Source organism: Simochromis diagramma, unplaced genomic scaffold, assembly GCF_900408965.1.
Source record: "Simochromis diagramma unplaced genomic scaffold, fSimDia1.1 OVJJ01000669.1, whole genome shotgun sequence".
NCBI classification, from domain to species: domain Eukaryota; kingdom Metazoa; phylum Chordata; class Actinopteri; order Cichliformes; family Cichlidae; genus Simochromis; species Simochromis diagramma.
In genome coordinates this window covers 5668846-5683308 of record NW_024387458.1, presented here as the reverse complement: position 1 = coordinate 5683308, position 14463 = coordinate 5668846, and the positions used below count along the sequence as shown (strand labels likewise).

Below are 14463 nucleotides of genomic sequence, written 5' to 3'. Positions count from 1 at the left end.
CTGTTTTCTCCAAAACAGAGCTCTGGATTTTTAGGAGACTTCCCAAAATGAGGAAATATTTATGTATTTCTACTTTTTTTTTTTCTTTCCTTACACAGTAGAAAAAAAGGGGGTGTTGAAGATGGGAGGAGCATGTCTCCCCCATGTGGAAGCAAGCTGAACCAAAACAAATGTGGTAGTTAAATGGTTGGCGTTTTGAGAAGAACTTCCTCTGTAGTCTGTTACAGAGATAATGCACATTTTTAATTGAAAGGTTTGAAAAGAACTGTTTTTCTACTCTTGGTAGTAGAAGATTATTTGATGAGGTAAATATGTTTTGTGTCCAACACTTGAAAAAGAAGAACCTGGAATTATTTAGGTGCTGTTGATAGTGGCGCTATGGTGACCATTTTTATTTCCCAGTTTCTTTTCCCTCTAGGAGTGCTATATAAGTCTCTGACCATTTCATTAGGTACAGATTGGTAGTTTGGTCTTCAGGACTATATGAATTTTTCGTGGAAAGAATTAAACAAGGAGCTGGAAAAATTCCTCAGACATTTTGGTCCATGATAGCATCCCACAGTTGCTGTAGACTTCTTGGCTACAGCTCCATGATGAAAACTCCCATCTTATCTATTGGATTGCTGGATTTTATCAGAGCTTTTCCTGTGTTCACACTAGATGTCTGATATGTCTCTCAGAAAACCCTCTCAGAACTATGGGCCACTTCAGGAGGGAAAGACTGGTGTCGGTGCTTTAAGTAAGTAATTAATTAAGCAAATATTGCAAATAAAAACTAACAAGCACACAACTTCGGTGTTAGCCTTGTGTGTAGTTTAGTAACTTCTTTATTTGTAGAAGAATTGCTGTTATGATACATGCTGCACAGAGTCAGGCACGGAGAATTGATGATATGATTCAAACCTAGGGTTGGGCTGTCCTAAAATTTTGGATTTTGAATCTAACTGGTGCATGGATTTGGATGTGTATGTGTGTATGTGCTACTAATTTTGGACTGCTGTCCTTCGCGAACATAAAAGGAACTTTAATCTTTGTTGTCTTACTTTTCCTGGTTAATTAAATAAGAAAAACAATAATTAAATCATCTACTCTGACCACTAGCAGTTTATAAAGACATAATCTTAAGATTATCTCTTTATAAACTGAACTATATTCATCTTATTCACGAGGCTCTGAACAATAGCCCCAGTTTTGGCCCACTGGTAAATTGGTAATTGCCCACCGCTGCCCTCACTCACACAAAGTAATTATGTTTAGGCACAAGAAACATCATCTGAAAGCACCTCACAAGCTTCTCCATCTGTCCCAATAGCATGTTACAGACAGCTGTCCACATAAAGAAAAAAAATCTCTAAAACTGAAGTTTTTTTGCTTTTAGAGAGCTTACATCTTTTTCTTTTTAGTTTGTTTTTATTATTGGTCTTATATAAAGATCACACAAGTATAAAACTAAAGAATAATTAAACTGAAATAACAGGTTTTGTGGCTGGCCTTATTTTATATCTCAATAAAAAAAAAAACCTAAATCATCGTCCTCACCTTTTCCAAAACGCACAGCAAATTTATGGAAGATTAATACACATTTGGTGCTCCAATGAGCATTTCTGTTAACAGGATTGGAAGTCAAGGTGTGTGTGCTTGTTGTAATAAGGGAACATGTCAAACACTGAATTTGTGACATGTTTGTGTGTGTGTGTGTGACTGTGTGTGACTGTGTGTAGGTTGTAGCTGCATAACAATATTTTTTTTTTTTATATGAATCTCTTTATTGTTTTGGTCTTTTCATAGGATTTGTTAACAATAAGGAAACCACCAGCATATATTTGCAATTGGTGCTGCTCTACTTTCAGCGATGAATGTCCCAGTGTAGTGGGATGACGAAATGTTAGTAGGTGTATTAAGATATTCATAGTTCTTCTGAAATGATCAGTTAACGCCCCCCAATATTTTTCTCCTATATCCTCCTGTGTTTTTATGAACTGGTAGGAGGACATCATGTGGTTCTGTGTAGAGTAGGCCTTGTTAAATTCTTGCATTTATATTATAAATGTTGAAACGTGCAAATTCCCAGAATATGCACATTATATTTTGGTACATAAACCAAACAGAGCGGATGTACACAAAACTAGTCCTAAATTAAACAGGCAGTGTGGTCGGCTTACTTTAAGCATATTCTTCTTTTTGTATTGTATAGGATATTTTCATTTTTTTTCTTTTATCTTTTCTATGTGTCTACCTTGGGTTTCTCCTCATTTGACTTCTTGCTTGTTCACGAGGTACCATAATTAGGGCAAAACTCTGGATGAAACGTGAAAGAGGTTTAACTTGACTAAACCAAAAAGGCCAACTCAAAATGTGTTTCACGCCTGTCAAAATGTTAAATGAGCGCATTTGTCATCAATTGGAACAAGATGTTGGATGGAGATGAGCTGCTAGATCTGGCTGAAAATGATCCAACACACTCTGATCCTTTAGCGGGGAGAATTATGCTTAAAATATGACCTGCCTTGTGATTCCCCATAAACTTACACAATGTTTTATCTTCCCCTGTTTTAATACGCAAACACAGTGGCTGTAGAGCAGAAGGTTTTACTGTTTTTATAGATCCAGTAAGCCGGTAAATTTGTACCACATGATTATTTAGGAGACTGTTTATTTTGCCGATTGATGTGAGAAGTTCATTAAAAGTATATTCACTGATATTGCTACAACACACAAATGTTTGCCAAGTATGAGAATTTCCTCCAGACTCATAATGTTTGTGAACTGTGTGAACTGTTTAAAAAAGAAAAGAAAGAACAACAACAAAACTAATGTGAGCAACACAATGTTTGCTGCATTAATGAGAAATGTTTTATACCATATGTACCCTTTAATCCGCTTAAAACTTTAAAGCCTGAGCCATGAAATATTTACCATTTTCAATTAAGTAGTGTCTTAATTGAAAATTCTGATTTACAAAAAAAAGGAAATATTAATTTGCATATTTGAGTTTTTAACTTCACTCACACTGATCCTTGAAACACTAGATGTTAAGTGGTTAAAGGTATTAGATAATAAAATGTGTAAACTAACTTTATTCAGTTGGAGAATGACAATATGAAGTAATACAGTAACTCTAGCAAAATTGGTTAGTAAGTTGCATTTGTAAAGTGTTAAAGAATAAATATATGTTCTTAGTGCCTTAGCAACAGAGGCTTAAGTTAGTGGAAGTATAAAAAACAGGAAGTGTAGTGCAAAGCTGCAGAGGCATATTAATAAAAAGAGGAAACCATGTAAAGGACCAAACTAACATCTGGTTCTGAACCGGGGACCTTTTGCGTGTGAGGCAAACGTGATAACCACTACACTACAGAAACTGCTGCATGACTGTGTGGATTTGCCTTGTCAGGAGATTAAAAGAAATCAGTCTCTCGATTTCTAGGATAGCAGTGTCAGGACTTGGGAACATAAAGCAGGTTACATTTCCAGCAAGTATAATCAGAATGAACAGGTCAGGTAAGCAGGTGGGTGGGTCAAGGGTAGACTCCCTGAGCAGTGGAAAAGACAAGTGAATAACTATTACGCAGAATTAACTCAAGCAAGCTGACAAGTAACTAAAGGCCTGAGCAATACTACCAAATGGGTATGTTAATAAACTGGCAATGCATATTGAAGGCTGAGTTAAAACACTATGCTGACTGCAGATGGATGACAGGTATGGCTGGTCAGGGTTTCTTCCCATCACTGGAAGACATACACTATATTACCAAAAGCGTCTTGATGCATTCTCAATCATCCAGGAAAGTAAATCTCCAAAAGTTGATTCTGTTCATCTGGACGTAGCGTTTTGTGGGAGAAACGTTTCGTCACTCATCCAAGTGACTTCTTCAGTCTCAGCTGGCTGCAGTTTGACCTGCAGTTTGACCTGCAGTTTGACCTGCAGTTTGACCTGCAGTTTGACCTGCAGTTTGACCTGCAGTTTGACCTGCAGTCAGCTGAGACTGAAGAAGTCACTTGGATGAGTGACGAAACGTTTCTCCCACAAAACGCTACGTCCAGATGAACAGAATCAACTTTTGGAGATTACCAAAAGCATTTATCCGTCCATTCACATCACTGGATTCAGGTGTTCAAATCATTTCCATGGTCAGAGATGTATAAAATTAGGCACCTAGGCATGCAGACTGCTTCTCCAAACATCTGTGAGGTCTAAGGAGCTTATTGAATTCCAGCTTTGTACTGTGATAGGATGCAACCTGTGCAATAAGTCCAGTCATTAAATTTCCTCACTAATAAATATTCCAGTCAACTGGAAGTGGTATTATAACAAAGTGGGAATGATAGCAACTCAGGTTCTGTAAAGCAGGGTCAGCAGATATTGAGGTACATAGTGGGCAGAGTTCATCAACTTTCTGCAGAGTCAGTTATTGCAGATCTCCAAACTTCATGCAGCCTTCAGATTAGTTCAAGAACAGTACATGGAGAGCTTCATAGAATGGGTTTCCATGGCCAAGCAGCTGCAAGCCTTGCATAACCAAGTGCAATGCAAAGTGTTGGATGCCGTGGTGTAAAGCAGCTAACCCTAACCCCCTCTAACCCTAACTGGACTCTAAAGGGTTGGGCCACGTGTTATCTGGAGTAACAAATCATGCTTCTCCGTCTTGGTTTGGTGATTGCCATGAGAACAGTACTTGTCTGACTGCATTGTGCAGTCACAACAATTTCAGGCTCCCACCTTCATGGGAACAGTTTAGAGATGTCGCCTTCCAGTTCCAACGTGACTGCACACCAGTGCAAAAAACAAGGTCCATAAAGACATAGATGAGAGAGTTTGGTGTGGAAGAACTTGACTGACCTGCATAGAGTCCCGACCTTAACCTGAGAGAACACCTTTGGGATTAATTAGAACTGAGACTGCGAGGCCTTCTCGTACAAAATCACTGTCTGACCTCACAACTGCGCTTCTAGAAGAAAAGGCAGGCGCCACACCTGGCAGACAAGGAGAGCAATGACACAGAGTTTTAAGATCTTAACTCTTTTAAAGTGATGTCTTAGGCAGCTCTACACCAAATTAGGGGAACGTTTTTTACAAGATAGACCAGTAAAGTTTAAGAAACTTAAAAATATATACCAAAATACACTGAAGATGTTCCAAAGGTGCCTATTTTGACACAATTTACACTGGTTTTTTTGTGGGGTCCAGTTATATGCTTTAAACTAATATTAATAACAGTTTTAACTATTGGGCACCAATGACCCTTGTTCTACATTCTTGTCCTTTGCTTCTTTTCCCATCTTAATGATAAAAACCCCTAAACCTGGCACAAAGAAAGCATGCCTGTTTCCCATTATAGAAGGAATCACACTCTTAGGTCTTGTTCCAATTGAAAACAGGTTATAGAGACCATTATTTAAACCTGGATAGGAGTGTACTCAAAGATCTAACGACAAAATAAACACACGTTTGGTTCATTTGAGGTTATTTTTAGTGTTAAGATGGGGGTTTATTTTGTTTTATGGATACAAAACACAGCTGACATAATACTATCATGAGGTTTAGAACAACATGTCCCTGTCAAATATGTGTCTTTGCAGGATTACTGTCACCCTATATTAGTAATCATAACGGACAGATGTGGAACTGGTTGAGTCACAGAGGCAGACATATGGTGTTTTTGTGAATCCTTCAGCTCGCCATATATTGTGTTAGTCGATTTCAAGATGAGTCAAATTCAAGACTTATATTTTCTCACGTCACCCTTTTAAGTTCTTTTTTCTGTATTAAATTAAAGCATAAAAGTTCAGTTCAATTCAAGAACAAGTCATCTTATTTACAGAAAACCTGACACTAAACATAGGAGCCATTCCCTTAGAAATAACATCTGTTTTACCAATAATAAAGTTACCTCATTTTTTAAAGAATACAGTTAATGACTGGACATTATTTAATCAATTGTCTATCAACTACTTTTGTATTACTGTAACTTTACTAGTAATACAAACTTTACTTTAGATTTTTTTTTTAACATGTACGTGTATTTGTATTTGTGTACTGATGTGAGTACAGCTTTAATCCTATCTTAGTCCCAGCAGCAGTCTTCTACCTGCTAACATCTACTGGCTTCATTTCACTGCTCACTTCACTTCATGCAAAGCACCATAAAACCTCTGCCCTGCTTGCTCAAGGTGTGAATTGCCTGCCCACAAACACAGAGAAAAGGCTTTAAGGCATTTCTAGCACCTCATTTTAAATTGTAACCTCAATTTGGAAGAACACTATGATAGGAACACATCGTGCTACAGGGATACAGCCAGATTCACAGCATGGGGGTGACACCTGTACAAATTCTGCTCACACTTCTTGAATTGTTCTCGGAGGACAAATTGTATGAATATCATTGCATTTATCAATGTGTTCAGACACTTGGATGGAAGTTGATTATTTGGAAATCAAAGTCCAAAAAGTCAATTTATCCTTTAAGGGTTACAGGATGTTGGCCAAATACAGAAAAAACATGTCTGTAGCTTTAAAATGACAAAATAGTGAAGCTGATAAGAAAAACATGGATGGCCCTTTCCCCCCCAACAGTCCAACAAAAAGAACAATGTTAAGCTTTGTAACTCTACACAAAACAGGGAAATTAAGTAAGTAAAAAAGAATGGCAGCAAACCCCTACGAAGCTCTTAAACTCATCAAATCTAGTTATAGAAACCACTTCTGACAATGAGTAAGAAAGACAAAGTGTGTGTGTGTGTGTGTGGGGGGGGGGGGGGGTAAACACAAACATCAGCAACCACTCAACACGCAGGTTTGCTGCATGGCTTGCAGCTTTAGCTTGCAGCTTTAGCTTCTAACATCTTGAAACTTCCACAGCAAACAGAGTAATGCTGATATTCATTTGAGTGTTAATTTTGATAAATGGAAGTCAATTTAAATCTGGTCTCCAACGATCACCGAAAGAAAAACATTTGTCTCTTTAATGGCTAATTTTTCCTGTGTTTAGTGGCTATGTGCTAATTTTTATTCAGTGCACAGCTAAGTCGTTTCCCGTTGAATCAAAATGAGCTTTAAGAAAACAAGTTTGCCAATAATGGGTTCACTGTTACCACTGCCTCCTTCTAGAGTGGATACAAGATTTGATCCATGCTAGCGGATCAAAGTGTTACACATAAGTGACATAGCAAAGGAAAAGCTAACCATAAAAACAGAGAGAGAATCCCAAAGACAAACGTGCAAATGCAATGACAAAATCATTTTTCAATATTTCCAATTTTGCCTTAACTTTACCGTCTGCAGATCTTTTAAAATTAGGTCTGAATAATGTAGTCATTGAATATTTTCTGATGCATAAACTGCAAATAAACAATGCGCTATTTTTCGCAGATACTTGTGCAGCAAACATCCGAGCTATGAGGTGAAACTCCCACTTAGCATAGCCATTCACTGGCCATTCAGCCAGTTGAATTGGGCTTTTCTGTCTTTAGCCTGTGGCAATAATGTTGCATGGATTGTGTTTGATTGACAGTTTCTTGTAAACCTAATGGATTTAATCAGAAGTTTAATCATTTATGAATGTGCAACATGTGCCTGTTTTTGTCATTGTGTCATTACTAAAGCACATCTACATTAGTTTTGATTTACAAATCTTTCCCAATACATCTAAACCCTTTTTTTAAAATCATAACTACTGGTGAACAATGCAAAATCAATGCTGACAGTTTTCAATCGTACACCAACCACTAACTGATTTTATTGTACATAAAGTTTCCACTCTCCAGTTGTCATGAAACATTCAAGCAGCTAACAGAAGAACAAACAACACAGCTGATGTAGCACAACTTGCTTTTGCCTTTCCCGGACTATAAATATTTATTACCATGGCCTGGTATCATCTGACACTGCACACTGTAATTTCAGTAATGCTGAAACGAATTATTTTCCACTGACCTGAATAAACATACACTCTAAGGGACTTTTCCAAATTTTCCATCCGTCTTGCACTGAGTGTTTTCTTGGAAGTGGGAATGAGGACTCGTCATAACCTCCACCATTCACAGCTCCCCATGGTGGTGGTGGAGGTGGTGGTCTTGGGGGGTGGGGTGGGGGGTCAAGGTCCATTACAATGGGCAGACATCAGCTTGTCTATTGTCTCTCTTAATCCCTAATTGCACGACCATCAGCGATGTTGATTCTTTACATGCATTACAAGCGTCATTAGCAGAGTCATTAACACAGGGAAAACATGTTGAGGACCGTAGAGACACAGTTATCTGTCACTGCATTGGGTAAATAGTCAGGGTGATATCTTACTGTAAGTACAGATGTATAACAATAGCGTTTTTGTAAAAGAATGATAAGGGGAGGGAGTGGGTGTAGTTTAAACTGTAATCCCTATGATGCAAAATGCAGTGCTGTAAATCTTATTAGGAATGATGAATATGTGTATGTGTGACTCGCTTTAAAAGTTCTGTTTATGAGTTACAGAACAGAAAAATTGATGATGCAATGATGAGTCTGCAAGCTATAAAACTTTTCCAAAAAAGACATTGAAAAGATGACTGTGCCAGACACGTACCTAACATTCAGATTCGGCTAAAAAGTAAAAAAAAAAAAAGAAACAAGAAAATATATTACGTTAATATGATATAGCATATTTAGTGAAAATGTATCCTTTTACCACAGGTTTTATTTGTAAGGCAAAACAACATCATTACTTCTGAAAACTCATTCAAATCGAACCCCTTTTTTATTATTAACAATTTTCATTTCTGCTTAAAACCAAAGCAAACAGAGAAACAAATCAGCTTAAAGACTAATAATAACCATTACGCTTACCTCAGTTCTGCTCAATATTAATTGTGTCTCTTTGTAAGCTTATTGGTGCAGCCCATCACAAGAATCCTAGTTTCTCATGTGGTCCCTGGAAGAAATGAATTGCCCCTCCTCTAAGTATCACCCTTCTCATGTTTTTATCGGCAACAAGTTGGTATATCTTTTCACCCAAGCCTACACAATCACCGTGGTGACAAAAATAATGGATGCAAGAAGTTGTACCCTTGCATCCTTTGACATGATTTTAATGTTCCAAAACGTACTTGCCCCTTCTTTACCATCTGACCCAGCACCTTCATCCCAAGAGGCAACACTGCTTCCCAGTTCCCCTGCCTCTGTGGGAATAATACGTTTTCATTATCCAGAGGTCCATATAAATATCCTTACCATGAAACACATATCGAGACGTAACCACACGAGAAACAGAATTTAAGGTCAAATGCTGTTTAACATAAATGCATACATGGAATGGACATTGTGTAGCTTTGTGGTTGCAATCAAGTCACAGCAAAATAATAAGTGAGTTGGGTGTGTTTAAAAAAAAAAAAACCCACATACATAACACGTTATCATTTTTGAAACAACAGCTAGGCATCACCTAGATATCCACTAAACTTAACCAAATATAACCCAATTTTAGCTTTGATGTAGCCTACAATTTAGAAACATTGTAATATTTTTACCAATAATGAACAGGAAACTGATGAGTACGATAAAACTATCTGTCATTTATTTGAATGGATTGGAATAGATTATATTTTCTTTCTCTCATTAATGCATCCCTTGCATTACCTCTTATAACTCAATAATCCAGTCAAAATGATTAGACTGCTCCAAAGGCTGCATAACACTGACACAGTACTTATTTACACATTGCTAATTGCTACTATTGTGCCCTCTAACTGTGCCATTAGTCTGTGTTACTCTGTTCTGATAAGGATAAGGAGCTAAGACAGTCCCAGACTCCAATATCTGTGTATCTGATCTGGGCTGTCTGCCACTTAGAAAATGTAAATTAGTGACAATTATTCAGGCACCTCAGGCTGAGTAAGAAATACCTGGTAATGTTAGATAAAGCTCTCCATACAAGGTGCATTAATTACAATTATAGACAAGACAAGATGTTGTCTTAGTTGGAGAGACATTAAGTGGTGGGTTTTATAGTGGCCTGGAGGCTCGTGAGTGAGACAGAGGGTCTGTGTGGGCTTATCGAGGTGTAAGCTATGACTACATTCATCCAAGCAAAACAAAGAACCAAATCCAATTTCCAAAAAAAAAAAGAAGATTGGATGCTGTGTACATTGCAAATTTTAAAAAGCGTGAAACCTTTATAACGAATGTTAAAAATATGAAATTGTATGTTTTTGAAAATATATACATGCTTATTTTGTTTTTGATACAAGAAAATGTTTTACAAAGGTCTGCACAGGGGAAACAAAGACTGAAAAAGTTTTAAAATGCCTATAAAACATCTTGTGGAATCCAAATGGAAATAAAAGAGAATCCCAGAAAGAAGAAGATGACTGTTTCTGAATCTAAAATTACATTTCATCATGGATGGTTCATAATATAATTAAGATTTAAAGGAACTGGAGAAAACTCTGGATGCATGGGACAAAGCCCTCAATCATTACTGAGTAGTCTTTGAAGCTCTCAGTCAGCTTTTCATTAAAAACAGACTGTCTTGGACATCACCGCATGGACTCAAAAACACTTCAGTAAACCATGCTGTAGATGTGGAGTGTCATTTGAAATCATGGACACGTGGTCATTTGAATCAGAAGTCACCATTGGTGATAGTATGGCCTGTATTTATGTACATGGGAAACCTTTACATCTGTGAGGACACTACTGAAGATACTGCTATATTTTTAAGGGAAGGCCTTGCTCATTTCTGCAAGAATGAACACATTTCTGCATGATTGCTGACGCCATAAAGGAGACTCAATATCATCTGAATTTTAATAACTACCTAGAATTATCTGTATCTATATGTGTAAAAACCACAACCAGTATAGTCTATGTCTCACAAATGTTTATTCCTGGAGTCAGAACAGTACGGAAGGAGCTGAAATTGTCATAACTGGTCATTGTGGGGGAGTTTAAGCTCTTTTGGTCAGTGTGACTGCTTTTAATTTTACTTTTGTAATGATCTGTTATATGACTAAATCATATGGGAGACTTTTACCTGGATAAATAAAGCATAACGAAATGATTTCAAACACACACTTTGTGTATATTAAAAACTTAAAACTAGCTGATTGTTGGACATTTCAGTTATTATCATAACTGTATTTATAGAGAATTGCTTGTCCTGCTTGTCATGTATAAAGATTCCAGGACAAAAATGTGAAAAAAATATTCTTTTTGTTCCCCTACAGCACCTTGTCTCCCTTCTCCTCCTGATGGTAATTACATTTAATGAGTTCAGAGTTCATCCGCAGGGTGCACTTCTCCAAATTGCTCACAGCATGGGGTCTGAAGTGGGATAGGGTAGGGGGTATCAGGACAGTCGAGGTCGGGGCCAGGAGTGTTTACCCAGTGTTTGGGGTCAAGACTTGCAGTGGCTCTACTTGTCAGAGAGCAGTGAAACATGTCATTAATTTGTCTGCTTTTGTCCTGCTTGTTTGTTTTTCTGGTAGAGATAATCACGTGAAGGTGGTGCTTGTCTTGGCTCTATTGTGTGAAACTGTTGTCAGTCCATCACCACCCTCAGTGCCCCATCTCTCCCCATTCCCTTTCTCCCCACTTCATGAATGGCCATTTTGCCACTATTTTCTGACTGCAGGGGGTGACCCCAACAATTTAGTTAATCCATTAACAACTAATTGTCTCCTCCTACTCTGTTGTTTGGACAAACAGCCTGGTGGGGGGAGGTCAAGTCCTTCTGACCTATAAAAGTCAAACCAGAAGAGCAGTGAGCCACTGTCACTGCATGGATACCTTCAGTACTGACTGTTTACACTTTGACTTGCACTTTTAAGCGCTGGATTTTTGTTTCGAGCTTTTCTTGCTTTCTCTTTGACTCACCTCTTTTTAAGTTAATCATTGTTCATTTTTTATTAATCCTTTTTTGTGCATTTTGGAAATGTTTGGAAATCTGTGGTTGGTTTGTTTGTGTCTGTCCTTTTATGGGACAGAAGCACGTATATGGGCCTGGATGCTGAACATGCCCCACAGTCCTCCCAAAGAAGGAGCAAAAGCACTTCGACAGAGCACTCCTGTTGCCAAACCAGTCACGGTAAGATGCTTGAAAGTGGCCATGATTATTTTGTTCGAATTAACGAAATCATTTAACATCTGTAGAAAAGGTATGAGAGCAACATGGCCCTTCTGTCTTAAACTGGGCTTAGAATTTCAGGCAAAGTTTGCAATGATTTCCTTCTTTTCTTCAGGCTGCATGTGACCACGACAGAGCTTGTGGAAGGGGTTTCTCATGTGATCGCCACTTTGGCCTTTGTGTGCCTCTAAGAGGGGAGGGTCATTACTGTCGGAGAGATGCACAATGTGTTCGTGGACTTAGCTGCATGTTCGGGAAGTGCCACCGCAGTATCCCCGATGGACAAGAGGGTAAGGGTGGACCAACAAATGTAACCAAATCTTTTAAATTTCCAAATTTTTCTTCATACGAAACCAGAAGTGACCACTGTTTCCTTAATCCAGGTGCCAGGTGTAAAGTTGACAGAGACTGTGGAGCATCGATGTGTTGTGCCCGGCATCATGGTGAGCAGGTGTGCAAAAGAAGACTGACGTTAGATGAGAGCTGTTATGTGCCTGATGGTGGCCTGGCATTCAGCATCAACCAGATTTGTCCGTGTGATGAGGGTTTACTTTGTCGTGAAAGCAGTGGAAAGCTACAGAGAGAGTAAGTACTACAAACACTGGTTTACATCATCAGATATTTTACTCAATAAAAAGGGGTTCGCTAAAGTTACTGATATCAATATTCACTCCAAAGCTTTTAGTTTCATTGACAAATCAGTTCTGGGGTCTTTGTTATCTAGATTTTATTGCGAAAAATTAGGCAAATGACAATCACATTTATACCATTTTGTGGGTGTTAATTCAAATTCTTCCTGGACTTCTACACAATTGAACGGACATACTGGGTTTTCTGGACTTTTAGGCCCTTTGAAAGGGCAGGTTGAGGACTAACTTCCCAGAAAACTTTTAAAGCTTTTAAGCCTCTCTGTTTGTACAACTGTTAGAAAAGTTTATCTTTTTATGTTACTTTTTAATTTTTATGTTGTATTGTGTATTTTTAAGACTTTTACAAACTAAGTAGGTTTAGAGTCGTTTTTAATTTATACTGGAAATGTACATGTCTTTTGGCATAAAACAGGTTCCACAATACAATTTACAGATGAAATTTAAGAAGTGTTCCAAGATGGAAGAATGAAAAAGCCTTTAGCTAAGACAGTAAAAGAAACAGCTCAGAAAAGTTGCTCTACATTGCAATGCAAATTTGTATGTTTGCACTATGTACTATGATTGTCTACTAATCTACAGCCTTAGTAACAGCAAGCTTTAAGAGCTTTTTTCTTTCATTCAGTATGACAGTAACTGAAAGCAAGTAATATGTTTTAAACATGGTTCAGTTTATCTAAAATAATTGCTACTTGCAAAGACTAACTTGGGTTTGTTTGTCTTTCAGGAGGGAGTTTATATACCAGCCAGAACGAACAAGCTGGACCTGTCAAGTGCCCAACCTTTGATACATTATCAACAGAAGTTCTATTTTCTGTGTAACTATACTGTATATATTTAAATGTATATATTTCTAAATATGCTGTACTGTTATTTGCTCTTATTAGAGGCTTAAAGAAAAGTTGTTTTTAATATTTCATTTTGTAAATTTTGACAAAAAGCACTACTGTATGTAGCTGGGCTCAACAAAGCTAGTGTCTTATCCAAAATCTTCATCATGATCATTTGCTGATCTTTCTTTCTCTAAATGTCTGAAATGCTTCAAGTTTTAAGCATAAATTAAAGAAAAGGTTTTCCAAAACTAATGAGTATAATTTGTGTTTCACAAAAAATGTATTACAGTTTCTTAATTTTAAAGCTTCCAAGATCATTCCCAATCACTAATCAAAACATTTGGGTAATGAGTAAAGTACCTGTGCATACAGAAACATTATATACACACACAAATGTAAAACATTTATATAATCCAGACTTTACAGACAAAGAATGTTTTGAAATCAAAATATGTTTTTTGGAGAATTTTGCCAAATAACATCAAGATAACAAAGGTAATTAAATATAGCAAAAATAAGAAGTAGAATCAGAATTATACATTTTTAAAAGTAATGACAGTAAAGTCACTATTATTCTTTAAAATAAAATTATTTTAGATTTTAGGGTTTGTTTGTTTGTTTGTTTTTTAGATAATTTGTATATATTCATTTAGCATGCAATCAATCAAAATGTAGAGACATTTTGAGAAAAGTTCATCTTCTTGGATGTTTTGTTGTCTTCCTTACCACAAAGCTCACCTTATAGTAAATTTCAAATTACATGTTTATATAGTTAACTGTTTAAAGACTGAATTATGAAATAATTGCCAAAAATTCTTTATTAAACCTTCTGACAAGTTGTTAAAAAAAACCCTAAATGAAATATTAATTGGAAATATAGGAGTTTTA

At 37.0% G+C, this 14463-nt stretch overlaps 1 protein-coding gene across 1 annotated transcript; it reads left to right on the top strand.

Moving 5' to 3' along the window:
• The first annotated feature begins 117 nt into the window (after nt 1–117).
• LOC120723024 (dickkopf-related protein 3-like) lies at nt 118–14064 on the top strand. The gene is made up of 5 exons (XM_040014272.1): nt 118–739; nt 11956–12056; nt 12211–12385; nt 12479–12680; nt 13470–14064. Exons 1-5 carry the CDS (start codon nt 661–663, stop codon nt 13528–13530), a joined length of 618 nt encoding a protein of 205 aa, XP_039870206.1. The 5' UTR covers nt 118–660; the 3' UTR covers nt 13531–14064.
• Nucleotides 14065–14463: the final 399 nt, after the last annotated feature.